Raw genomic sequence first — 26,320 nt, forward strand, 5'->3', positions numbered from 1 at the left:
ATAATAATAATAATGATGATTATGATGAGGATGAGAAAGAGAATCAGAAGAAGATTTTTTTTTATAGTCTTTGTTGGTTAAACAGAAAAACAGATTTTTCCCGGCAGACATTTTGACATGTGATAGTAGGTAAACACAGGTGTTGATACTGATCATTCCATTCAGGTGAGTCAGGGTGCTGCTGTGCTCTGTATGCGCCATTGATGGCTATTTGTTGCCATCTAGTGGCTGGTACCAATCAATTTAAAAATACTCTCGCTCACCAGTCTCACTTTACATATTTCATTGTGTACACATATTCTCTGAATTCAGAGACCCTGTGTCTTTTCCTACATCTTCTCTCTGGGGATGAGCTTCAGCATCCTTGTTTTCTACTGTCCTTCTGAAACATTTTGCTGGCATCAAATGGGCATCTAGTTTTCCTAAATAATAAAATTTCTCAGTTTCAACATTTGATAACCTGTCTTTGTTCTACTTTTGATTAAATATAGGGTTTCATATTTTCATCGTCGCATTATGTTTCTATTCACATTTTACACAGCGTGCCAACTTTTCTGGAAATTGATTTCTTATAAAGATTGCAGACTCTCTACCATTAGTAGAATCTTAGTATTTTGGTATTGTTTTATAAATGTATGTTACTTAATTTGTCATTATTTATACTTCTGACTTGTCTGATAACCTATACTTGTTCCAGGACTCCATAATCAGTATATCATCCTTGGACTTTGGCTGTACTGTAGTAAAGCAGAACATAGATGTAAGGACAAGAGGTCAGAAGTACACAACAACATCAAGCACACCACAGTTAAGGGCCATTTAATGTTTTTTCAGAGTGACTTAAGACAGTAAACAGTTCACCCAACTGTGTGACACGCAGCCATAATAAAAACTGTAAACATTGTGAGCTGCACATGATATTTATGTCAAAGTGCCATTTGGAAAACACTATGTGAGGCCAACACATGAAACTCATCACGTGGGAGGAGCCCAAAACCTGCAGGCCTGAGCAAAGTCAATAGAATTTATTGAGTGATCCTCATCCTTGTTCCACGCCCCATAGTAAATGCAGCAGTGGATCTATAATGTTATAGAGACTCACTTTAGACAGTTGTTACATCAGATAATTAATTAATGATAGTTGTATAACAAACAAGGCTCGTTCAAGGTGATAATGTTCCCAGAGTAGCAGAGATAACATATTAAATTAATAAATAACTGTACACTTTCACATGGTATTTCTGCTGCACACAACATGATGACAACAAGAAGAAGAAATGGACTTCCTCCTCTGTGGACATGTGACGTTTAAAACTGATGATTCAATTGTTTTCTCTTTTGCAGTTGGTACATTTAACCAAGAGTTATGACAGAGTTGTCTGTCCACGAGCCAGCAGTTAAAGTGTGTGTAAAGGTAATTCTAAGGTTTTTCTTTAAAAATACATTGAATATGTTGGAAAATAGTTGCTGAAAACACGTGAAAAAATACATTGAATATGTTGGAAAATAGTTGCTGAAAACACGTGAAAAGGCTTTAAACAATATATTACTGATAGATAGAGTTAGAGGTTAACAGTTTTTCACCAGTTTTCAGTCCAGGATTTTTGTGGGCCGTCCTAAAGGGTGGCTTGATGACACGCTGAGGCCACCCTGAGCATGCCACTGCACCTCTAGCAGAGAGATAGAGATTAATCTCGCTCAGTGTTTCAAAGTTATTCATGTAGTTTTCAGAACTTCCTGGAGCACTCATATTTATTCTTACTTTACACAAACTTTAAGGGGGAATTGTGATAAAGGTCCAGTTCACAGCTGTTGATTCCAGTATTTTAAACAAACAGTCACAAACAACTCCACAAAAAGAAAGCATCAGAGATTTTATTTGAGCTCATTGAGCATAATTTTGGACACTTTTGGTACCAAAGAGCAGGGTCCAGGTAGACAATGGTGCAATGGATAGAGAGTGAAAAATGGCTGGATCTGATATTTGCTACTGTTGCTCATAGTTTCACAATCATTCACACAGTCATAGCAAAAAGCAATTGTAATTACTGTACTGATACAGAAAAAGTTGAGGAAAGATCTCTGAGATGTGACAACAATAAATTAAACAATATGAGTACAACGAGTAAGGCATCAGGCAGGTGCAGAATAAATATCTGATGTGTACACTTAATCAATGACATATCAAGGCTAGTTTATCTCAGAGGTAGAGAATGTCCATGATAAGATGGCAACTAAAGTGACCAGTTGTTCATTTGAAGCTAGTGTACATAAAAGTTATGATAAGAATTTGTCATCCTTTATACCAAGTAGTTTTCCTTTTGTCAGTTTAAGTGAGACAGTGTAACATATCAGGTGAAAATCTGCCAAAATGTATCAACATTCTCATTATATTTTTGCATAAACATGTTTACACAACTTATATAAGCACTTGCTATTAAGGCAATAACTTGGATGAACTGCAATAAAGAGGACCAGTACTGAGTGTGAATGGTAAGATTGGGATACAGACGTCACCAGAACCAGCCTGGATCACAGTAGAGGCTGTGTGGGTCAGAAATGTGTGTGATCTGCAGTGCAGGGGTCACCACAGCGTCGGAAAATCTATGTGGGTGAAGTCCTTCCTCAGCTCCCAGTATGTGTTGTTGCTCACCCAGGTATCATCCTTTGACTTCCTGTGGAGGCAGGAGAAAAAAGACAGTATTCTGTGAAAGATAGTTGAGTGTTGAAACTTCAGAGCAAAGTCAAGCTCACTTTCCCATAACTTTCTTGGTGATAAATCTGGATATTTAGGCTACCTGAAGAATTTAGGTTGATGTGTTACGTTGTTCTCCTCCAGGACTCTCCGCCTGTCTCTCTGCATCTCCTCAATCCTCTGTTTCTGCTCCTCTGCAGCCTCCAGGTTCCCCTCCTCCAGCAGTCTACCAGCAAGACACAGGCGCATTCATTATGCAAACATTGTAAAACATTTTTCTTCAATATTCAAATTTAATCATCACTCATGTTTTTTTAAATTTTATTTCGCATCATTACAGTGAGATGATCTAATTATGGATAAATAGAAAAACAAATTACTCAAAATATTAAAGGAGGAGAGACAGTATAATTTTTCACATTGATGGCAAAGTGCCTCTTCTGTCTGTGGCACCTTGTGGCAGCAGTGTTCAGTTCATAGACTTTTAAATCTTTTTCAAAATTCGCACGAAAATTAGTTTGATGCATTTGAAAGCCTCTGCAGTTACTTAATATTCTTAACATAAAGCTATTTTGTGAGCATTTTTAAAGATGGTGGGTCAAAAGGACATGATTAATATCTATGATGTTATAAATATTAGAAAAGGTGCTTAGATACTTAGATCAGGTTTTTATACACAATGTTTATAATGATTCTCTTGCAGAAAAACAGATTTAATCAGGTTTCTTTAAGTCTGTTAACCCAACAGGACATTTAAGTTATTCAAATTCAGTTTTATTTATTTGATTTTCTTTGTATTTTCCTTTCCTTACCTTTGGTCCACACGTAGTCTGGTGTCTGTGGGTGGTAGCAGCAGTTTCAGGGATGGCTCCAGCTCATTCAGTTCAATAGCAAATTTGGTGAATCCATAGTACTGCTCATGGTCTACTGGCATTGCACCTATATTATACATAAACAACATCCACTGCATTAGACACTGTACTGATGAGATATGCATTGTAAAAAGACTTTCGGTACATTCTCATAAAAAAAACTCATACTTGCTCTCCAGACGCATGTGGCTGAGGGCGGGTCTCCACAGAAAATTGCTTCATGCCACTTTCCAAAGAGTTTGTGGATAACCTTCCCTTTATTATCCGTAATAGTCCCCTGCACCTCATTTACACTTGAGTTCCAGTATTTAGCCTGTGGAAAGAATTGAAAAAGAACAGAGAGTTAAACAATGTGTATCTCCCTGACTCACAGAGATCATGATAATGTCCTCTTGCAGTCAGCAGATGTTGCTGTTGTGTAAACCATCCTGAATCCTGGTGTGTGTGTGTTGCTAGGTTGATGAGTTTAATGAGAGACATGGATGCCTAATGACTTCTGACATGTCTTGACTTGATATCCTGCACAGCTTCAGGAGGTCTTTCAAATGGCCACACACTAAAGCAATTAACCTTCTCCTCTCAGTAAAGGCTTCCATACATCAAACATTGAAAACATCGACGTTCTTGCTGGCATGTAGGTGAAGAGCACCATCTGTGTAGAAGGTTTATGGACTAATGGAGGCATACAGCATTTAGCATTTAGTTTGTGGGTGACTTTCATATATGGAAAATTACTTTTTTCTGCTTGGGGGTTATTTTGGTCAAACCTCCTGGGGTTAGCAGAGGAATGTCTTCCAACACAAGCATATGGTAAAAAAAAAGGGTGCTACAGTGTGAAGAATATACTTAAATATTGTGACTAATGTATCACTGACATTGGAAATATTTGACAAGAAGTGGTATGCTGATGTGACATCGATGCAACTGAGGTTTTCTCGTATCTTAACACTATAGTTTTGTGGCTATGTAGTGGGTCAAAAAGTTGGAAGGATGCATATTTAAAACAAATGTTATTCTTATTGGTCTACTGTCCCTGCATCACAAATCCATCTAGTGTTATGAAAATGTTGTGATAGTCAAAGATGACAGGAAATAAATAAATAAAGGTGTCACACAAATAAATTTCTTGCCTTGCAGCACCTTACAGAGAAGCATACTTCAGCCTCAAGTGTCTTGTGCATACTGCTACTGAACATTTTGACATGCCTCACCTTGACAAAAGTGATCTTGCACTGACAAACATCACTTCTGGAGTTTCTGATAGTGATCTCGCCATAGTGTTCAATCCAGCGCTGTCCACTAAGAATGTTGTGGATGCAGGACGTCACCTTATTCCACTCATAGTGGTCTCCAGATCTGTAAAAAGTGATACAACACATTCCTTTTAACTTGTCACCTGTAGATATTCCTTTTTAACTGACATGATCATTGGTTTATACAGTCTGTTCATATATATGTCTGTCCAGTCCTCACCCTGGCAGAGTTACATTAGTGGTACCAATGGGAACAATCTCCATCGACTTCCCCCAGAACTTGTTCTTACACCTCACATCTACAAAATCAATCAGAAGAAAAAGCAAATATACACATTTAAATTCATGTTGATCAACAAGCCACTGCTGACAAGTAATTATACTACTTTCTGTATTCTGCTACCTTGCCAGAAGATGAAGTTTTTAGACTCTGCATGGCAAGCTGAGATCGGTGGGTGATGGCTGACCTGATGATATAAACAGCGGGGTTAGTGAATTGATTCAATTAATGATTTCAGTGTGTTATTCTTAAAATATTGTGAATATTTTATAGCACAGGATTCAGGATTCATGCATACCTGCTCTGCAACAAATCGTAAGCCTTTATCTGGCCGGTCACATTCGTATGTCTCTCCCAGGACAGGGTTGAAAGGCTTTCCCCCAGTTCTGTAGTAGCTGGATGCATAGCCTGATACAACGAACGTGGCTATGTACACCTACACAAAGAAAAAACAATACAGTTAGATTACATTACACAATACTGAGTGACCTCAACTGAGGTGGGTCAGAAAACATAACTGGGACTTAAACCTGAACAATTTATCACAAGATCATTGGTTCATAATGTGTTTCAAATCCCATTCTCATTCTCAGCACCTCCAATTTCCTCTCCATTTCCCTGTAATGAGCAGAATAACTGGCTGAATACTCCAACAGTTGCACTGAGCCAAAAGAGCACTGATAATTACTTCCACGTCATAATGGGAGGCCACAGAATGGAGCTGTCACCTACTTTATCTGCTTTCATTTCACACAATATACTCTGTATTGCACATTTGTCCTGTGTAAATCCAGAGGCTGTATCTCTACACCTGAACAAATTTCAACCGATACACTACATCACTCTGAATTCAGTAAATGTGAAACATTGAAAGAGGCAGAATCATGCCATCTTCCTACTGGAAATCTATAGACAGAGATTTGTGTTTCTTCCACATGAAGTTTAATAAGCAAGGCTGGCACAAGTGCTAACACTGGATAATACTTCTGCCAGCAGGCTGCTAGAGTCCCTGCATCAAGTATTGGGTAATTTCTGGCTCCTACAATCTAGCTTCTGACACTGCAGTTAAAGGATCGTTTAACAGTGTTGGGCAATATGCTAATTTGCTTTCTTGAGAGAGTTACAAGAAGATTGATACCACTCTCACGTCTTGTGCTAAATATAAAGCCACAGCCAGAAACAAACAGAGGAAATCGGGTGACCTGGTTTTTTTCAGTGTTTAAAAAATCTGCTTGTGTATGAATTAAACGATCACAAGCATGTTAATTAGTCGGCTTTAGAGATGCTGGTAGGCAGTTTTTTTTTTTCACTTTGGAGGAAAGAGCTGTTTCCAGTCATCATGCTAAAATCGTCTCCCCGGTCCAGCTTTTATACTTATGGCAGCAATCTTCTCATTTAACTCTCGGCAAGAAAGTGAATAAATGTATTTCCACTTTAATTATTCCACTAATAAAGTGAGAAAACTAAGCCAATCATTTTCTGATTTCTTCATGGAAACCCCTAAAACAAGCAGCATGAACTCTGCAGTTGGTTCTTTTAGGTTTGGGATGTGATAAAATAAAAACTGCTGCAGAGATTGCCACAACAGCTTCAACTGCTTCTGCCACAGGAGACCCATTAACTACTTAAAATGGACGTGATCTGTGCAAAAAAACCCAAAAAACTCTCTGCCCACACACAAACTGTAACTGTAAATTTGCCATCTCACCATACGTTCAAAAGGGTCCTGTGTGTTAGCAGCCCTGTCTAGCAGCTCACTGTACTCCAGCTCCTCACAAAGTCTCTGCAGAGTGTTGAGCGGCTCATTAAGTTGAACAGGCATCGCCACTTTGGATAAGTCTTTGCCGATGTTGTTCCTGAGGATGTTCCACAGGCTGATGGTGCTGTTGTTGGGACTGGGCGAGGGTAGACAGGATCTACGCTGACAAAGTACAGTGCCCTCTTCCACAGAGCCTAGGAACACATGGTAGAAGAGGTCAACTAAGAAGGCAACAAATATGGAAATTTGGTGAATTCTAAAATTGCGCTGAGGCAAATATTGCATTTTTATTCCCCATACCGTAGCTCTTTGTCCCATAGTTTACCTGAGTTTGGTCTCTCACTCTCTGTCTCGTTGCTGAAGTTGTCCATGGAAATGTTGTCACTAATGTCACTAATGTATGAGTCATCTTCTGATGCCTAAAAATAAAATAAAACATCCAAACTTCAGCTAATAGATAAAAGATTCCTTTTTTTATACCACCCGCAGAGAGAGAGACTGGGCAGGTCTCTTTCAAAATCCTGTCACGTCAGGAGAAGATCTAATATGTTGGAGATTAATGTTCCCGTAGGATCTGGTGGCAAATTTGCACTTTGCATATTTTTAGATTAAAGTAATTAACTTTTTAATTTTCATATTGTTTCCACTCCAGCTGCTATTTGATCAGACATGCTGCATGAACACTGGAGGAAGAGCAGAGGGCAGACTTGTTTCATGACATGCTTCATAAAAACGTAGCTTCAAGACTTGTTAGGAGGCATGTTAGGCTGCACTGAATAGTCACAACTTGCAGACAGAATGTATAAAATATAATGTTGGTGTCACTGCTAACTTTCACACTTACCTCATTTTCAGAGGAACTAGCCGACAGCAAAACCTCCTGTGCATCAAAGAACTCAGACAAAGACTCTGTGATTGAAGCTCTGCTCTCATTGGACACTTGGTGTACGAGGGGACGGGATTCATCAACAGAGTCCTGTTTCTAGGAGACACAGTGTTCACAGCTATAATTAAGAACAGGAAAAAGGCGACATCATCGCAGCCAGGAGGGCTGGCAATTACAGTGCAATTCAGAATACAATGCAATCACAATTTGAGGATAATGAGACAATCACAACACACAAAATGTGGTAATATACTGAAAGACAGTCATTCTGTAATATAATATGGGGTTATAAATGTATACATTTTTAAAAAAGCATACCACTATACTACAATTATGCTTTTTAATGTACAGTATGTGTGTTCAAGTGTTTAACAACCAAAAACTTGCCAAATGATGAGCTTCAAAGAATCTAAACAATTCCAATGTGTGTACAGGAAGGATTCTGCCACAGGTGTAGACCAATGTCACAATATATTTAGAATATACTGTGTCATTTAAACCTATTTTAGAGACTGTATAACAATATATTATGGTATTAATCAAAGCCAGTCAGAAGTGCAAGTGTGCAACAAGTGTGCACCACTTGCAAATTCTGTCTGACAAGTTAATGTTGTTGACACAAAACAAGATGCACTTTTAAAATAGACTTGTTGCAGTCTTCTTCTGGAAACAACTCAAAGCCAGTTGTAAACATGCAGTTTTTTCCACACACTGAAGTGAGCACGTCCCTCTATCCTGTGTTGCTGCTAAAGCTGATTAATTAGCCTGAAGTTAATCCCAAAGGAGGCACATTTGTTCTACACTGTGTGTTCAACAAATGTCCAGGGATAAGATTAAGCAGATCAGTTCACACTCTCTGGTCAGCAAATCTGATTATGTGAGCAAAGAGGTTCTTTTATGAGACTATAATGTGTCAGGTAATTAGAAGTCTTCCCCCTGAGCCGTGTGATAGTATTCTTTATCATAGCAAAGAATAGAAATACAACTTATTTGAGGGGAGTGCGCAGTGAAGAAAATTACATTCATTTTTTATAGTTCTTGTCATATAAAACAAAGTGAGTCGAGTGAGGGGGTGAGAGGAGAGCAACATTTGTTGAATCTGGATGAGAAGGAAAGGACAGCTCATTCATTCTGTGGCAAACTCAAGACTGGGTGGGATGGAAATAAAAAGAGGGAGATAATAATAATCATCATGATGGTGTAGGGGAGGGAGGGAGGAGAGTCACTGCATTCCTGCACCCACCTGCACAGGGGCAGTGAGATTTATTAGTGTGGGCTCTACGATGTGGGACTCGGTGTGAATCTTGCACAGGCGCTCTCTCAGCTCAGAGTTCTGGGCTAAAGCCTGCAAAAACAACCAGTGTAAACATACTTTATCGGACACACCCAACTAATAGTGTCTTGAATTGAATAAATGCTAGCCCTAATTTCATCATCCCTCAACTAAACAGTCTCAAAAATTTTAATTGAAAATCTATAGAGATGATATGTTCTATTAATGCAGACATCAGACAGGAATCCACAAGAGTCGAGACTATATTACTCACCCATTACTGACTCTATGTGAGGTAGAGTAGGTAGAAGCTGAGTAATCAGGAAGAAAAGCTAACACCCAGCAGGGCACTTTAAGTCAAAGAAATGTGTTGGTGTAGAGCGCACAGAAAGTCTAATCTGTTCTAATGTGTCAAAAGAAGTCAGCATGAAACTGAAGGTGTTTAACCAGAACACGAAACATAGAAAAAGCCTCTGGGTGAGAAGTAGCAGCCACAGGAAGCATGAGTGTTCAATACAGTTCAGGTGGGCAGACATTACACCAGCAACTAGTACTGTAATCCCCTCTAAGAGGCTCGTCAATGTGTCACGACTGACAAGTGGTGTGGGAGGACACGACATCTGAGAGGTGAAAGTCTAAAAGAGACTAGATTGTCTAACCTACTTCTACTGTCTGATAACATGCCGTGTGTGTGTGTGTGTGTGTGTGTGTGTGTGTGTGTGTGTGTGCTGCTTCACGTACCGTGGCCAATGCGTTCTTCAAACCAACAACCTGTGGTGAGGTAGGGGGGCACGTGTCGTGATCCAGAGATTGTTTTAATCTCTCTCTCTCAGTTGTCAGNTGCTTCGCGTACCGTGGCTAATGCGTTCTTCAAACCAACAACCTGTGGTGAGGTAGGGGGGCACGTGTCGTGATCCAGAGATTGTTTTAATCTCTCTCTCTCAGTTGTCAGTGAACTCAGGGCTGACTTCATGGTTGTGTGCACTGCGGCAGCAAGAGAAAAAGTGGGGCGCTTTAACTCTATTAATTACAGAGCAATGCAGATCCAGTCACGCTACATCCAATAACAGTCTTTCACACCATGCTACTAATTAAATGGAACAATTACTCGGATTACTCAGCAAGCTGCTGTCTTTGTTTTATGACATTCATTCACCATGCAAAAGCATGCATTCAAGAATTAGTCCTTGAAATGCACCGTTACTGAAGGCGCTGGCGATATTATTGCATCACTGTATTATATTGCGCCTGTCACACATCCTTAGCCATGTCATTTTGAACATGCCTAAATGTATCGATTTAAATGGCAGCAGAATTGACAGCTGTTCCCTCGGGCAACTTTTAACCTAATTTACAGAATAAAAATTTGATTTATGATGCCATCATGTAAAAAATCTGAACATACATTTCAATAAGGGATGGCAGAAAACTAAATTAAGATACCTATTTTCCAAGCTTTGTAGTTTAGAAAATGTTAACTCATAATATTCAACTCACGGTTAGTGGCAACACGGCAGAAGTCCTCCTGCAGCTTGGCCACGTCAAAAGGGGAATCCAGGGATTCAGGGTCGACTTTGTCAATGCCGAGTGCAGCAGTGGAGAGGTTGGGGTTAGAGGCGTGGAGGCGGATTGAGCCGGAGGAGATGCAGCTGGGTACCTAAAGTAAAGCAAATGGAGTAGAGCTTGGAGGGAAACATACTAAAAAAGATGATCACCACATTATCACGGTCATTACCTGCAGGGTTGTTTTGACATCTTTGTTGTAGTTTTTACTGCGCCATTTCCTTGGAAGTCTCTTTTCCTTTTTCGGGCTGTCAAATGTAGATGCCTAGTGGACATTAAGATGGTCAAGACAGAGAGTAGTTTTCCTTTTCACAGGAAATGTTTTCACCACTTGCTGTAAGGATCCGATATATTCCATAATAAGTAGGAAATGACTTGAGGCCAACAAAGAATATTAATAGAGAGAAATGATAAAAGATGAAACGAGACAAGTTACTTAGCATAAAATTCTGAGTCATCTGATATTTTGGATGTGATTAAATTAATTTATTTTCTCAGTCTTCGTCTTGAATCACAAACACGATGAACAAACCTGTTCTCCATGTTAAAGTAAAAGGAATAAGAAATGAAGTGCTGACCTGCAGTGCTTGGATAGATGGAGCAGAGTAGGTACGGTGGAGGACTTCCATACTCTGAAGCAGGTGGTTGAGCTCCAGCAGGTAGGCCTCACAGACGGACAAATCTGTGGAGAGAAGGAAAAAGACCCACATTGAGATAAGGTCAAAAAGTGTGAAGAGAGTAAAAAAAAAAAAAATGACATTGACCACTCCTTCTACTCTACAAAGGACTTTCGGAACCAAACCTACCATCCATTAAGTCTGTGACTCCAGGGACTCCAGTATAGCAACGTTCTCCAAATACACTGACAGGACTACAGGTTACAATATCCTTTGTTCAAATCAACTCCATAGGCTTAAGAAACGCTTAAAAGTTTGCTCCTCCTGCCATAAGATGAGGCTCAGCAGGAAGACAAAGCTGTGCTAACCAGGCCTAAAAGACTTCACACAGTAACACAAGAGCAACTCCCAACCCTGTCCGTCTTAGAAACAGGAGAAGGTGAGTCAAGGAGAAGAACGTATCAAGTTGTACAATTCAAGACTCTGATGTTCAGAGGGACAAAGGACCAAACAGCTCAGGTGGACCAAAAGAGCACATAAGTCATTCACTCACTTTACTATCAGCAAATACACTCATGTAACAGACAGCAGGTTAGGAAGGAAACTTCCTTAATGAATTTATATAGTTCATGTAGGCCACTTTCCCCCCTAAGCCCTGGTTTGGACAGTGTTGGCATGAACAGATATATTTAAATATGAGAGGATACCTTTTAATATATTTTTCTTACATACATGTACACATGCATACAAAAAAAACACTCTCATCCTCACTTTAAGGCCGATGTATCTCTGTTAGACCCTTCCGTATGTACTTATTTCATAATGAGATAAAGGCTGATTTCAGGCATTACTGATACTCAGATCTAAAAAATCTGTAGGTCTGTACTTCTTTATCCAAAATTCAAACAGGAAACTATTAACTATTTAACTATTTAGAGGCACATAGAGACCAACAAATCTTCCAGCATGTAGGGTAACCAATGTGGATCTGCATCATGTTTTCTCCACTGGAAGGACACCCCAGAGAGCACTTTAGTGTGTTTTCTTGCTGATTGGGCCACCGTAGAGGGCACTTTATCTTGTTTTATCCATCATATGGGAACCAAGAGGGCACTTTTTTCAGGCTTTCTGGTTTATAAAACGATAACTTCTCACTTTAATAGCTGGAGGAAATACTGAATGGGTACATCATCAAAATCCTAATGAATGAAAACGGAGACAAACAGTTTCAGTTATCAGCAGCTTCCTTTCTTTATAAACAACAACGCCAGCCATGCCTGGCTTACTTGTTAATAAGACGACAGGCAGACAGAGTTATTGGAAGTAACACAAGTATTGTAAGTTTGACAAATCTACAAATGTACGAATGAAAAAGCTGGACTCTCCAAAGACTCACTGTCATTGGCAGCTTTACTAGGTAGTAGGAGGCTCTGAATAGCGAACACTGAATAATTCTCCAATTTAGAAGCTACGTGGGTTCATGTTTATTCATTCTTATTCTTTTCATTTTCCAAGAACATGGTCAATATAAAAGGTGTTAAGCATCCAACCTAAAATTTCCAGATGTCTTACTTATCTGCCAGCATAAGAATGCATATTATAGCTTAAATACAGATGCAAATATAACATTTTATTATCTTGCTTAGAAATAAGGGGACAGGAGGCAAGTCACATGAAATCATATAACATCAACACGAGAAGTGAGAAGTACACGAGGACAGAGTGTCGAGAAACTCCACAAATCACGCCAGGTTTGTTGTCTCACCTTTGGAGCACTTGTCCATGTCATCAGATGACTGGAGCCAGGCTGCTACTTTGGCCTGGCTGTTGCAACTTAAAGGGAAGGCTGCTGCAGAATGCACTGTGGACTGCCTTCGTATAGACATGCACTGCAATAACAAACAAAGGTCAGTCCAATAACAATCTGCTTTCTTGATAAATTTCTACAGTCGGGGAGGGGGGGGGCTTCAGTGCATGATATTCATGAGCAGCAGAAGTACGTCATGAGTTTCTACATTAAGTGGTCGCATTATTAACAGTATGCTGTGTAGTGCACAGGTTATACCTTTCTGATCGAGGCACTCTCAGCCACGCTTGGGGAGTTGGGGGAGGGGTAGTGTGGGTAGTGGAAGGACTTCTCGTTAGGGTACATGGCAATTTCATTTTGCCGATAGAGCCGATGGTGACGCAGCTTGGACACCCATTCATCAAACAGCTCCTGTGACTTAATCTGCAGAGCAGATACCACAATCAGAAATCCACACAAGGGAGGAGGCATGGAGGTGGAAAAACACACACAGGTACTATAATACACAATACATGAGGTCATTTAAAAGTCATTTTAATGTTAGCATCTGGGAAGGGAATAATCCGAGTAATCCATGTTTTTAACCTCACTTCCTAGCAGTCTGTTGGGGATGGCTTTTATTCACTAGCCTGGTGTTTTACCTTCAGGTGATAGATGTTTTCCTCTGCATCAAGATCGATGCACTTGGCTTTCTTCTTAATGGCCATGACAGAGAGACCCACGTCAATGCAGCCATGTAACTTCCCTTTCTCAATCTGCAAGTCAACAAACAATGTTATCAGTGCATTAGACTATAATATAAATTCTACAGGACACTGTTCAGTTTTAAAAAGCACTGTGTTTAAAGCAGCAGTAATAATCATTTTATTGGCTCAGCCGCCGTAGCCAAGTAGAGCCTCTGCATGGCTGATATATAATTATGTGAGATTGGCAGGTAAAATGCACCGTGCGATTCCTATCAATGAAAACGAGATAGGGACAGAATAAAGACCTTTTGGTATCTGCAAGCAAAGATATATAATCCTTTATAATCTTCTGTAACTGACTAGACTAGATAGTATACAGCCAGCAGGCTTTTATACTCACATCAGCATTGCACTTGCCATACTTTAGGATGCCTTTGTCCAGGAAAAAGTATCTCTGTAGGGGAAAAAAGGGACAGTGGGTTGGGAATGAACATGACAGCAAGTCTGAAGTCACTGTTATGACTCCGTGATCATGACAGCCTCTTGTTAATCTATGATGTTTATGTCTCTGCAGTAAGATGTTTGTCACCTCATGCTCTTGTCTGTCTCTATCATTCTTCCTCTCACTTTGTTGCAATTTTTCTCCAGCACTCTCTCTTCGTAAATGTGATTCTTGGTGCTCTTACTGCACATAACCAGAATCAGACTGTTGAAAGCACAAAGACTTGAAAAGCTCTGACTGCAAGTCAATACTAAATGTATACAGTTCTATTAACCAACAGGCCATCAGCTAATGCATCTGTGAAGGAGCACCAAGATACCCAGACAGCATCATCCCAGTGAAAGCTTTTAGACAGAGCATGAACAGGCACTGACCCAGGTCATGTGTGACTTGTCTATTGGTGAAATCATCTGCCGAATAAGCTCATTCAATTAGTTTAAAACACAAATGAGTCATGTCAGCAGATTCTGTAGTAAAGCCAGGAAATGAAGATGACGTTCAGTTGTCAAGTAAGTCTAAAAATACATCATGTCGTCTATCACTGAGAGATGAGTAAGGCAACATGGGTTATTTGAGGACCCTGCAGGTGTTAGATTTTACCTTATGCCAGCCCTTCATGGGCCACTTTCTCCTCTTTAGCATGTAGCCCTCCTGTTTCTGGGGCTCCAGGACATTGCTGAAGCCTCCACGCAGGCCCTCCACTATTTCCCAGCTGTCCTGTGGGCAGAGATGGTTTACGAGAAATCTGAAATCTAGCAGACACTCAACTTGTATGCGCACATTCAGATCAAAGGCGTTTGGATTTGGTAAGATAAAATGAATGAAGCATGCACACAACAGAGATGAGTCAAAAGCAGTGTGTCAGTGTGTCAGTGGGAGGCCGTGGGAGTGGGAGATGAGAGTTTCATTGCGGAAGGGAAATGCCCTCCTGTGACAGGGCTTTAAAGATTTATAATTTCACCTCATGGTCCCATTTACAAAATTAGCTCACCTGTTTAATCTCACACTTCACAATAACCATTTCCTAACTGGGATTAAATCCAAATCTCCTGCAAATACAGAGATTAAGGTGATAGTTATTAAATCCAGACAAATGCATCCAGGAAGGCAGCATAAACAGTATAAACAGAGAGCTTTATCTTCTATCTAGCGTTCTGGTCTCAGATAAAATTGCATCATTTGCGGTTTATATCACTTTTAGTTTATATTATTTATAAAACAATTAGTCAATAAATCAATTAGTCATTTGGGCTGTGGCAAACTCCATATTGCAACATCAAGTCATGCACTCTCACCAAAAAAGACTTTTTCCCATTTACAATCATTAAAAAAGGAGCAGCCAGCTCAACCAGCTCATCCAAAGTAAGCCTCTATATGCCCTTGGCTGGAGAAGGATGCATGCTCTATAAGCTTTTTTAGTCTATGCGCTGGGTGAATAACTTTCATAAAAATGAATGGGGCACCCCTGAGGAAAATGTAGGATGAATTATTTTTAGAGCTTGACCCATATTAGAGACTAAATGTCAGAACATCCTCTGCTGCTTCGAATTTGGACTTCCTTTTGTCATTATTGTGACAGTCTGACAGTTAAAAAATAGACAGAAAAGAAGGACAGAGAGAGGGTGGGGTATCACATATAGGAAAGGTCCCCAGCTGGAATCAAACCAGGAATCTATGTACTTGGAGTCCAGCTATACAAACATAAGATTTTGCTGCTTTTCTCTGTTTAATATAATTGTAAATGGAATATGCAGTATTTTAGTACTGCTTAATGGACATGGTTTTCAATTAATTAACAGGTTAAATGGAAGCTGCAGCTACTGGCAATGCAGCATTTTAGGATTTTGCCCTAAACTTCATAAATTTATCCAAGTGGGACAAAAACTCAAACACATACATCACAGCTATCCAGAGGGACTTTGGGTTCTTGGCAGAGGTTTGAGGTGACTCTGTGTTTGTTATCTCAGTGTGTCCCTGACTGTTCTGGTATATAACAGCCATGGCTAAACAAACTATATCAGTTGGAAAGGCTGACTGCTGGAGGTGAGACCGTCTAAAATAAACCCTCGTTTCAGAATCAGGGGTTGGGGAATGGAGAGGATGTAGCTTGTGGATTTTTCTTTCACTATCCCTGAGCGGTGGTCACAGCTTCCTCTGACACAGTTACAGTGAGTCATTGTCACACTCTGCCTGAGCACTTTCCTCCAAGGTCACTTGGAGGAAAGAAAAATCAGTGACAACTGGCATGAGGGCATATATGCTCACAGGGACAGCTCTCAGCATTAGAAAATGGTTGTCCAACATTGTGTACATTCAGCTGCAGCATGCGTCACGAACAGTGACAAGTGCAAACATGGACCCAAACAGTGCAACTAGTTTACATGTACATGTAAAATATTAAGGAAACAGCTTTAACACTTTAGGGAATAAACTTCTATTCCATTCTCGTATCTGTATCATAAATATAGCTCAGAAACTGCTGTTTGGGTCTGGCCAATGGTAAAAACTCATCCTCCAACCTCTCAAAGCCCACAAAATATGTTGTTTGTTCAATCTGTATAAGAAAAGTAGTGTGATATGAGGTTAACAGGGGTCTCTGGGAAGTTACTCCACCCAACCACAAAATAGCAATCTATGAAACAGAGTGATGTTTTTAAGTTTTATTGCTGGTAGAAAGATTTTGTTACTTACAGACAGCTTTTTGCAGTCTTTATGCTAAGCTAAGCTCATTGTTTCCCTCGCTTTCAGCAAGAAAGTACATTTTGAATTGTTAAACTATTCCTTTATTTCATTGCAACACACTTAATTCAAATGTGGAAATGTAAATTCTTTTTTTATGGGTGATATGAAACTGGCCCAAGCATGTTGACGCTTAAGAGGTTTTGAGAAGGTTTGAAAACTGTGATTTTATGATGTGAATATATATTCATTTGGTTGTTCAAGGGTTCTTTGCTAATAAAAACATTTTTTCAGTCCTTGTATTTGTTGTTACTGTAAAGACATCGGGGGTCCTGTGGGCAGGAATCACTAACTTTATTACTTTAATTTAAAAACAGCGAAGGCCGTTGTGGACAATGAAAAATTAATGAACCTACTCCTTACAGATACACACAAAAGACATATGCAAGAGCAGTTTGCAATAACAGTGCTAATGTCTTCATTAATTTGTGTGTGAGAGAAGTACCTTTGAGGGAATTGTTCCAAAATTGCATTCAGAGCACACCCTTTTCCATTTGGAGAAAATGCTGCAGGCTGTGGCTAATGCTGTGATGCAAATGCTCTAATAGAAAAAGTCTTTCTCAAGTTGGCAGCATTTAATCCTTGCTGCTAAAGATATAAAATGCAGACAGACACTCAGGTGAGGCTGTCTCCTCTGCCTTGCATTTATAAAGAGCCAAACAGAATCTAACTAGAACATCTAAGAATCTATTAGCAAAAGTTTTGTGGTTAAGACATTTACTGTCAGCTCACTCTCCTCCGATGACAAGGGGGAATCCCAGAGGGCTGCAGACTGCAATATACAAACTGTATAATCAAAAAAGAAGAATGTGGAAAAGCCAATAGTTCAAGTGCAACGCGATTGCTGAAGAGATGGATGCCGGTTAGTGATGTGCGACAAGTCATAGTGTCTTCAGCAGGTGTGTGTTACCTGTCGGCTGTCATGTTTGGATGAGGAGCTGCTGTTGCTGCGTGACATGGAGGAGATCTTCTGTGACATGGCTGAACTGCGCTCTTCTGAGCCCATCTCGCTGCAGACTGGCCAGTCAAGGCTACGGCTGGAGTACCAGGACCATTCCTCTACAAAGGGAAGTAGAGGTGGAAATAGGGTCAGCGAGGAGAGAGGGTGGAAAGAAAGATGGCTTCAAGAGGCAAGCCCTTTAAAAGCCTTTTAGCTACATCTCACTGAAAAATGCATTAGGTCATTAAGTGTGATTAGTTTTTCCATCTTCATGTATCAGAATATGTGATGTAACGAGAAAAATTGCACAGAAGACTTCTCAACATCAGCAAATGAAACTGACAGACAAGACTGGAGGTCGTAAATTTGTCTGCAAGTGAAGTAAGTGCAGGTTTAAATTATTCACATCTTACTCTTAAAGAGAGTGATGGATTGTCAGCATTTAAGGAACTTGTGAATTTAAAGCACCCTCTAAAAGTATGCATCTATAGCAGTGTTTGGGAGACATAGTAAAAGTACTAATAACACAGAGTTAAATTACTGTTAATTAAACAAAAGTCCTACAGAAGTTTACTTTTAAAAACTACCGAACTATTATCAGCAAAATGTACTTGAGTATCAAAAGTAGACATAAATGAGGCAAAGCCTGCAAGCTCATTGAGTCAGACAATTCAAGTTGCACTTTATATACACAAGTGACATGCCTCACATTTCACAATCATCTGATCCAAACACACCCTCCAAATGTTTTTTTTTCCAAACTTTTCTAATGATAGCTGTATTATTTCTGTATATGGTGTTACATTATTACTGATGCATGAACGTGGAAGCATTTTAATGTTAAACTGAGGCACTTTTGCCTTGAGAGAAGCCGAATTTCAAGCTGTGGTTCAGTATCTGAGTGGTGGCTAATGTGACTTCATAAGTCTGTGATGAGAAAAGAAAAGACAAGTGTCACGTGTAAAGATGGAGAGAGATCGTAATATCACAATATCGGCACAGTGTGAGAAAATAACTGAGTCTGTTTCGGAAATGGCCTTCGGTCTACTGCCACACTTCACACAGACAAATTAACATTATGTGCCTGGTCTACTGAGTCAGCACACAGAACCACCTTTTATTAGGTGACTATTTGTCACAGTGTGGAAAGCTGATCAACAAGCAGGCATGATGTGTTTGTGTAAATCATAATGTCCACATGGGAAGATCAGTTAAGATGCATAGTTTCGGGTTTTATAGAGTTTCTGGCCATTAGGTCTGAATTCATCGCTGTATTAAGATTCTGTCTAAGAGACAAGGCCATGATTATATTTCGGTCATGATTTTTTCATTATTATATGGTTTTTGGGGGGGCTAAATATTAATATATATTATCAGTAAAATGTACTGTATATCTAGGAAATATGCTTGAATAAAGTATGTAAACAATATTGTTAAGAATACTTTCCACATATGAATATATCATATAAAAAAGTACATAGTCCCAGAAGATATTTAATTTACAATGACAAAAAACAATGAAAAGCATCAAATTCTTACATTGGAGAAACGATCTGATGTTTAGGATATTTGCTGGCAAGTACTTTAATTATAAATGATTTAGCAATTGTATTGTTAATTAATTTCCTGTTATTCAGCTCTAACTGATTTTTATCATTAGTTAAATATAATACACTTTGTTCTACTGCAATGGACCAGCTTTACATATACTGAATAGTTAATGATAATAAAACAAATGATCCTTCCATCCACAGTTCTTTTGTCATGATGTGGTGCAATGTTGGAAGACCATTTTACATGAGAACTGAGAAATCACCATCTATTGATGAAGTAAACTATTGTTGAAAAACCTAGTAAATTAAGCTTTTGTTAAGATTTTCTTTTTTTCTTTCTACAACTGAAAAGTATTGGATAATCATACAAACATTTTCTTCGGCCATCTCGGACTGATTCAGACACACATGATCACATCAACTTTGAAGCAGCAGCAGCAGCAGCAGCAAGGTTAATCACTTTACCTGCTCTGCATCCACAAGCTTTGTGCTGCATAATGGCCACAGCCTTTCGTGTTGGAAAGACAAAAGCACAGATATCTGAAACCTCCGTCCTTCGGCCAAGCCTACACCACTGCTCTGTCTTGTGGACCACAGGCTGCGGTTTACACTGATAGAGCATGACGCCCAAAATGCAGCCACGACAATGGATCAAAGTGGCAGGACACACAATAAGAGGGCCAGCAGCATGTCTTGTGCATTTTGTCAGATCAATTATGGTTGAATTCATTTAAACCAGGAAAGAGTGAGACTGACAACTATGATTTATGAGACACTAAATGCGATCTACCTACAGTATATATGTATCTATCCAGTTCCTGCTCTCCTTGTCCTATGATTTATTCATCCCCTTTCCACTGATCACACCAGCTATACGTAAGCCTGTCCCACTGTCACCCTTCAGGGCACCCTTTCATCTGATACAACAACACCACTTCTCAGGCTTTCATGAGGGTGACCGCAGTATTAGACGTCACAGCTCCAGTAATTACCCTTTCTCACTGAAGAGCACTCGCTCTTTGATGGCAATGAAGAAATGCAGTAAGTGATTGCAATAAAAATGTTATTAGATTACAGAGAAGCTGTGTTACAGGGGTTAGGGTTACTGTTCGTATGGATTTTTAGTATGGATTTTTTTACTTCACTTGACAGTGGCTGCTGTCATTTACAGACTGTGAAACACAAGTAAACAGACATGGGAATATGCGAGAAAAGTATACCCATTAAATCTGAGTAGTTTAACATGGAGACAGTGTAAGTCTTACACAAGTGGTTGTGGTTTGTGCTAATGAGCAGAAGAATCATGCCTGAGACCACAGCGTGGTTAAAAAGAGGGATGCTAAGGAGCGGTGAGTGCTGAGTGTGTCTGTCCAGTTTGTCAAAGAAATAGAGGGATCACACAAAAGCTGACAGCTACTGAGACAAAAGATAAACACAGGCCACAGGGAAAGTTTTACTGTCTCCATTTCATGTTTGGCCACAAAAAGACACGGGGACAAGATGTAGGATGGTAATGATGTTTTAAAGAATGTATCCCATTAAATTAAACATCTATCCGGCAGTGCTTAGCATGTGGCAAAATTCACATAATGATACACATCACAGCGACATCTCAATAATACAATCATGTAGCAAAATGCATGAACATAAATTAACAGATTTTAGTAAACAAAAGCTGAATAATTCTCAAATAACATGCAGATACGATCCAGTAATCCTAACATAGCACTATATAATATTTAGGGTCTAATGCTGGGACATAGAAAAAATGTAAGATTCAATTTCTCATTGACCAATCGGACATTTCATCATGTGCCCATGATATTTCCAAATGAGAAGTTTTATAAGTAAAATAACGAGATATGATAAAAGATAATTACCCATTTTCTGGCCTCAATAAAGTTTTAGAAAATACAGAGAAATATCTAAAGATGTGTCATGATTATACCTTTCTTTAGACTCTGTGCATATTACAGTAAAGCTATAATTTCTCTGAGTGACAAGTCTACTGAGGTTCAATCTATTTGTAGTATAATATAAACACTAATGTAAATCATTACTGGCAAGCTTGGTGGCCATGCTTTACCCTACAATCTGTGTGTTAAAGGAACAGATATACATGCAGATGTTCTTTTCAAAGTGTCTCTTACACAAAGGGCTCAGTGATTAGTGCGGGGAGGTGACAGACATCTCTTGAGTATTCCAGTAAAGTGTGGGTGGGTGATACCCACACCTGTTCTTAAATGAAAAAACAGCATGACAGTCGGAGGAGACAGATGTGTAACTAGCAGGAGCTTAAAACTTAAATTGGGTGTTTTGCTTTTCTCGCTTAGCTGAATTTTAATCTATAATATCTGAATGCTAGACTACAGAAAAAAAGACTACAAGCAAAACATTTATATAATTCTGTTTTGTATTTCTCTGGGGGAAAAGTGTAGCCAAGGGCAGCCCAAAGAATAATAACAAACACATATTCTTTAGGGCTTTGGGAGTAGCAATATTTGCCTCTTTTTGTACAATTTTGTACAGATATTCGTGGTTCACAGACGGTGGATCCTAATGATTTTAGTGGTTGCATAACTTGACACCAATTAAGTCTCAATCGGGATAACTTCTAAACACTTCGGTGGCTAGCACCACCAATAGGTAAAATGTGTAGTTGTCTGGGGCACCCTAGTAGCTTAACTAGAAGAGCCATGCTGCAGCGACCTAGGTTTGACTCCGCCTGTGGTCCTTTGCCTCTCTCTCTCCCTGCTATTTGTCTGTCTTCGTTTGTCCTATCAAATAAAGGCAGGAAATGCCCCAAAACATAATTTAAAAACAAAAAAACTACTGACAAACAGCGTCAGACTATAGCATAGTCACTGTGAGCATGGCTCATGGCCTACACCAATGTCTACAGTCTTACAAAACCACTATCTTAATAAATATTGGTGGTGGTTTTGGTTTACATTAGATACAGCAAACAGGAAATGAGGGTGAAGAAAAGGGGGGCGACATGCAAATTAGCTGCAACCAATGCTTACTTACTTTGCTTGTTGTCTGAATAATTGCAGATCACACAGAACAGAGGGAAGCAGTGCATTGGGAAGCTGAAGCCAATGAATATTGTCTTTTTTGCTTGAAAATTACATAAAACATTATCAGTTTCAGCTCTACATGCAAGAATGGTCACTGGATGCACTCTCTAGGTGTCTAACCTATTGCTGATTGCCAAATGTTCTTAGCGCAATAAATCATGTAATTCCCATATAAAATGAGTAAAAATCTTCTAGTTGCACAAAATAATTAGAAATATCTGCAGCTGTTTGACCAAACCTCACAAGCTGCTGAGATTTTCTACTTTTCAAAGCTGTCAACAAATCCTCAGTCAGCTATAGATCTTAACTGAAAGTCATCCTTTTAAACTACAATAACTAGATTGACAGAGTCTAAAAGCCCTTTATTACATTCTGCAGTACACGGATGCAGATGTTCTTCGGTCCTTCCTCTGTCTACAGAGTCTGCCAAAGGGCTGACAAGCCAAACAAGCTTTCAGGAATCATCATGATGTGACTCACCATAGTAAACGTCTCATGATCGAACCACCACATTGTGTAACTTCCTTGGGAAATAGAATCATGTTTGCAAAAGTGACAGCACACACTGATGCACCCACATTAATTCAAAAAGTTGCAGGTTGGAATGGACCCTTAAACACACTCCCTCTGCTCAGAAAGAAAGAGTGTAGCTCACTTTAGTAGAGACACAATACTGCTGGAGTTCAGTTTTGACAAGTGAGAGGAAATATGCTTAAGGCTACTTGAGAGGTCGTCATGGCCCCCATGGTGAAAAATGAGTCATCTTAAAATAAAGTTAGAATACTGACTTTTACCGAGCTGATGGTATTTAGATAACCTTTAAAAACATAGAGCTTCATATAATCTATTAAATTACATTTCATATGCAAAACCCAGCGAGGGTTGAATTATGTTCCAATTCGAAGCCATGAAAAGCAGCCAGCTCCACATGTTTATGAGGCTTATGTTTATAAAATCGCCAATGTTTATGTATAAAGCAAACAATGCTGCTGGGAAGACTATAAATAACAAAAAGCTCTTTATTTTATTAGATAAAAAGAATGGCTTTCTAGCTTGGACTGAATTTAAATAGATTCTGTTTGATGGGTGACCGTCTGGTTTGATGAAACAGAATTATCTGAATAGAAGAAAATCAAGGTTGAATTAAAATTAAAGAGGCAAAACTCCACTCAGCCTTAATTTGACAAAACAAATTACCAGTGCAAACACCTGACATGGTGTTATGGTAACCTCCTTATCTCTGTGGTCCACCAGCCATTTACTGACAGATCATTTCTCTCAATACAAAGCTCTTTAGCCACAAAGCAAAGTGGTCACTCTGGTGAGAAAAGTCCTTTCCTCTAATGCATCCATCCATCCATCCATCCATCTGGATAAACCCAAATCAGAAGTTGGTTTCTCGTGAGCAGACATTAATTATTATACTTCCTATTTGCTTTGGAAAAACACCACAGTCATGAATAACATTTTTTTGATAGCTGTTACCTACCACTGGAGATACAGCGGGCTCGCATTTGCTGCATCTAAAAGTTACCACTTTGATAACAGTAATCGTATTACATCTGTGCATTATCCTGCTGGGATGATGCCACTTAGTCTTTGTTATTCCATTACTGAAATGCAGAACAACACTTTCTTGGAAGGGAAGAGGAACCCTGACAAATACAGAGCGAACGAAAGCGTGAGATCAGAAATTAACAGAGAACAATATCTTCCTTCCTCCTTTGCCCAGATACATTTTCTTTACTTTGCCAGTAGTAAGAAGATGATATTATGTTCATGGGAGGAAGGGGGGGGGGCATGGAGTACTGACAGAGAAAGGAGCCAGTGTTATGTCAGAAGTGAAGCTGGGCAGGTGAGGCCAGGCTCAGCAGTTTCATGCATTAAACTGACTGAGTCAGAGCTGCCTGTCTACATCACTGGAAAAAAGAAAATCAGAAAATTATGATAATACCATCAACAATAGTAGCTGGTCTATGATTGGGGATGGCATAAGAGAGAAAAGCAACTCATTTATACATGAAAGCAATATTTCTTTTTTTTTTCTTTTCCTAGATTTTCCTGATGTGATTGCAGTTTCATATAAGCTCCTTCAATAGTCTGCAATCAGTCTGACAACAGAAGTAACACTGCTGCCTCAGTCAGAATCAGCTTCTTATCCAAGTCTGAGGAGTGAGTATACTCACCATGATCATTTTTGTTCCATAGAACAAGTCAGTCCTGAAGGTTTCTCGGTTTTCCCTTGTGAAAGACTGTCACTTTTATCAGGAACAGTAATAAATCACCTTCTCCAGCCATTACTTCTGCCCTGTAACCTTTCCAAAAAGGTCTGAATTGTATAACTGGGTGTAGGACAAAAGAAAAAAAATCTCTTTTCTTATATCCATCTGCAGAATCAGGACACTACAGAGTCTAGACGTGTATCTTTCTTAGATAGTTCTTCAATAAACATTACAGGTCAGCAAGGCAGCACCCAACGAGCCATTCGCCTAGAGGATTGACACAGGGGCAAAACTGGCTTTATCCCAACATGAGATCTATTATTCATTAGTACATCTCTTCAAGCAGGATAATGTTTGCCAGCCCACATTTGTGAATGCAGCCACACCTTCTCTGAAAGAGCTGCTTAAGGGCGTTGTGGTAACAGGTTGCTAAGGCCAGAGGAAGCCCGTCCAAAAACCAAGCTCACAATGCTGAGGTTAAAGCATGCACGTCTCTCTCTGCTATCTGCTGTACGTAATGGAGTTTGAAACCTTCTTTATCCATCATATTCACCCTGAAAGAAAAAACTCGCTGAGTTACGATTGTAATAATGAGGGAGAGACAGAAAGAGTCCCTCCACAATATAGGACGTCTTTTCATTCATTCACTACTGTCTGACATATGACACGCTCAGTATCACACACTCCAACGTCACACCACATCCTGTTAATCAACCACATCCTCGTCACACTCCCTCTACTCCCAGTCCCCTGGTGCTCAGTCTCTCTGTATCTATTTCTTTGTCTCATCTACTCTAAGGGTGCCAGAGGTCCTCTCCTTTGTTTTATTCACATTGTGGGGGAGCTTGACAGCCTCATAACTCAACACCAGCTCATTAGGACGTAGAGTGGAGTCACAGCTTAACTCAACACTCACTGACAAAAGAGTGTGGGCAAAGCATAAATGTGCTAAACCACTTCATGGTGCGGTGCTCTTCGCCATGTGTCACGTGGAGTAACTTGCGTGACAGTTGCGATCAAGCTGTTGCTTTTCCCCAAATGAAAGATTATAGCGCTTACGACTCAACCACTGCTCTGATTAGGTTGCAACCGCATCTGCTCCTCTATTCTCATATTAATTCAGAGGTGTTGACCCAGAGTAGAGGATGATGACATTGAAAGGGTCCATGCCATTGCATGCAGATTCCTGCTCATAATGGTTTATATGGCAACGAAAAAGCAGGTATAAAATGGAGATATCTTGAAAACTGGAAAGAACATCTGCACTGCCACAAGCAATCTCTAAGTCCTTCGAGAGCAGATATATTTAGAAATGGCATCGTCTTCCATTACCATCCATTTATGGACAGATATAAACTGTCTGACAGAGAAGAGTTACCACATCTTGAGAGATGTACCTCATGCCTGAACTCTGTCAGCCACACCAGTAAAGCATTCCTAACTCACAGGACTGGAGTATGGATGAGCCTTTAGTATCAATCCAGTATTTCACTGAAGACAGACTGTCACAGCACCAGAAGCTGACTCAAACTGCATCTTGGAAGAGACGAAAGGGTGGGGCGTTTACAACGAACAGCTCTGAATTCTTCTAAA

The 26,320-nt window shown here is 39.6% G+C and overlaps 1 protein-coding gene across 8 annotated transcripts in view; it reads right to left on the minus strand.

Annotated features, from left to right (window-relative positions):
* Positions 1–1,854: 1,854 nt before the first annotated feature.
* Positions 1,855–26,320, minus strand: part of osbpl3b (oxysterol binding protein-like 3b) — a 28,256-nt gene continuing 3,790 nt past the window's right edge. The window contains exons 2-24 of one of the 8 annotated variants that reach the window (XM_027287484.1): positions 17,843–17,991; positions 14,794–14,910; positions 14,092–14,145; positions 13,647–13,760; positions 13,264–13,428; positions 12,964–13,087; positions 11,160–11,263; positions 10,754–10,846; positions 10,516–10,675; positions 9,951–10,002; positions 9,760–9,838; positions 8,989–9,090; positions 7,704–7,841; positions 7,185–7,278; positions 6,809–7,053; positions 5,399–5,536; positions 5,224–5,287; positions 5,041–5,119; positions 4,779–4,923; positions 3,736–3,880; positions 3,508–3,634; positions 2,799–2,921; positions 1,855–2,675 (exon numbers count right to left, since the gene is read on the minus strand). In XM_027287484.1, the coding sequence (XP_027143285.1) occupies positions 2,585–2,675; positions 2,799–2,921; positions 3,508–3,634; positions 3,736–3,880; positions 4,779–4,923; positions 5,041–5,119; positions 5,224–5,287; positions 5,399–5,536; positions 6,809–7,053; positions 7,185–7,278; positions 7,704–7,841; positions 8,989–9,090; positions 9,760–9,838; positions 9,951–10,002; positions 10,516–10,675; positions 10,754–10,846; positions 11,160–11,263; positions 12,964–13,087; positions 13,264–13,428; positions 13,647–13,760; positions 14,092–14,145; positions 14,794–14,910; positions 17,843–17,938 (2,649 nt within the window). In that variant the 5' untranslated portion in view covers positions 17,939–17,991 and the 3' untranslated portion in view covers positions 1,855–2,584. Of the gene's footprint in view, positions 2,676–2,798; positions 2,922–3,507; positions 3,635–3,735; positions 3,881–4,778; positions 4,924–5,040; positions 5,120–5,223; positions 5,288–5,398; positions 5,537–6,808; positions 7,054–7,184; positions 7,279–7,703; positions 7,842–8,988; positions 9,091–9,759; positions 9,839–9,871; positions 10,003–10,515; positions 10,676–10,753; positions 10,847–11,159; positions 11,264–12,963; positions 13,088–13,263; positions 13,429–13,646; positions 13,761–14,091; positions 14,146–14,280; positions 14,398–14,793; positions 14,911–17,842; positions 17,992–26,320 lie in introns of those variants that run through there. The other 7 variants (XM_027287488.1, XM_027287486.1, XM_027287483.1 and 4 more) reach the window with 7 other exon arrangements.

The sequence above is a fragment of the Larimichthys crocea genome, chromosome XIII, assembly GCF_000972845.2.
Source record: "Larimichthys crocea isolate SSNF chromosome XIII, L_crocea_2.0, whole genome shotgun sequence".
Lineage (NCBI taxonomy): Eukaryota > Metazoa > Chordata > Actinopteri > Sciaenidae > Larimichthys > Larimichthys crocea.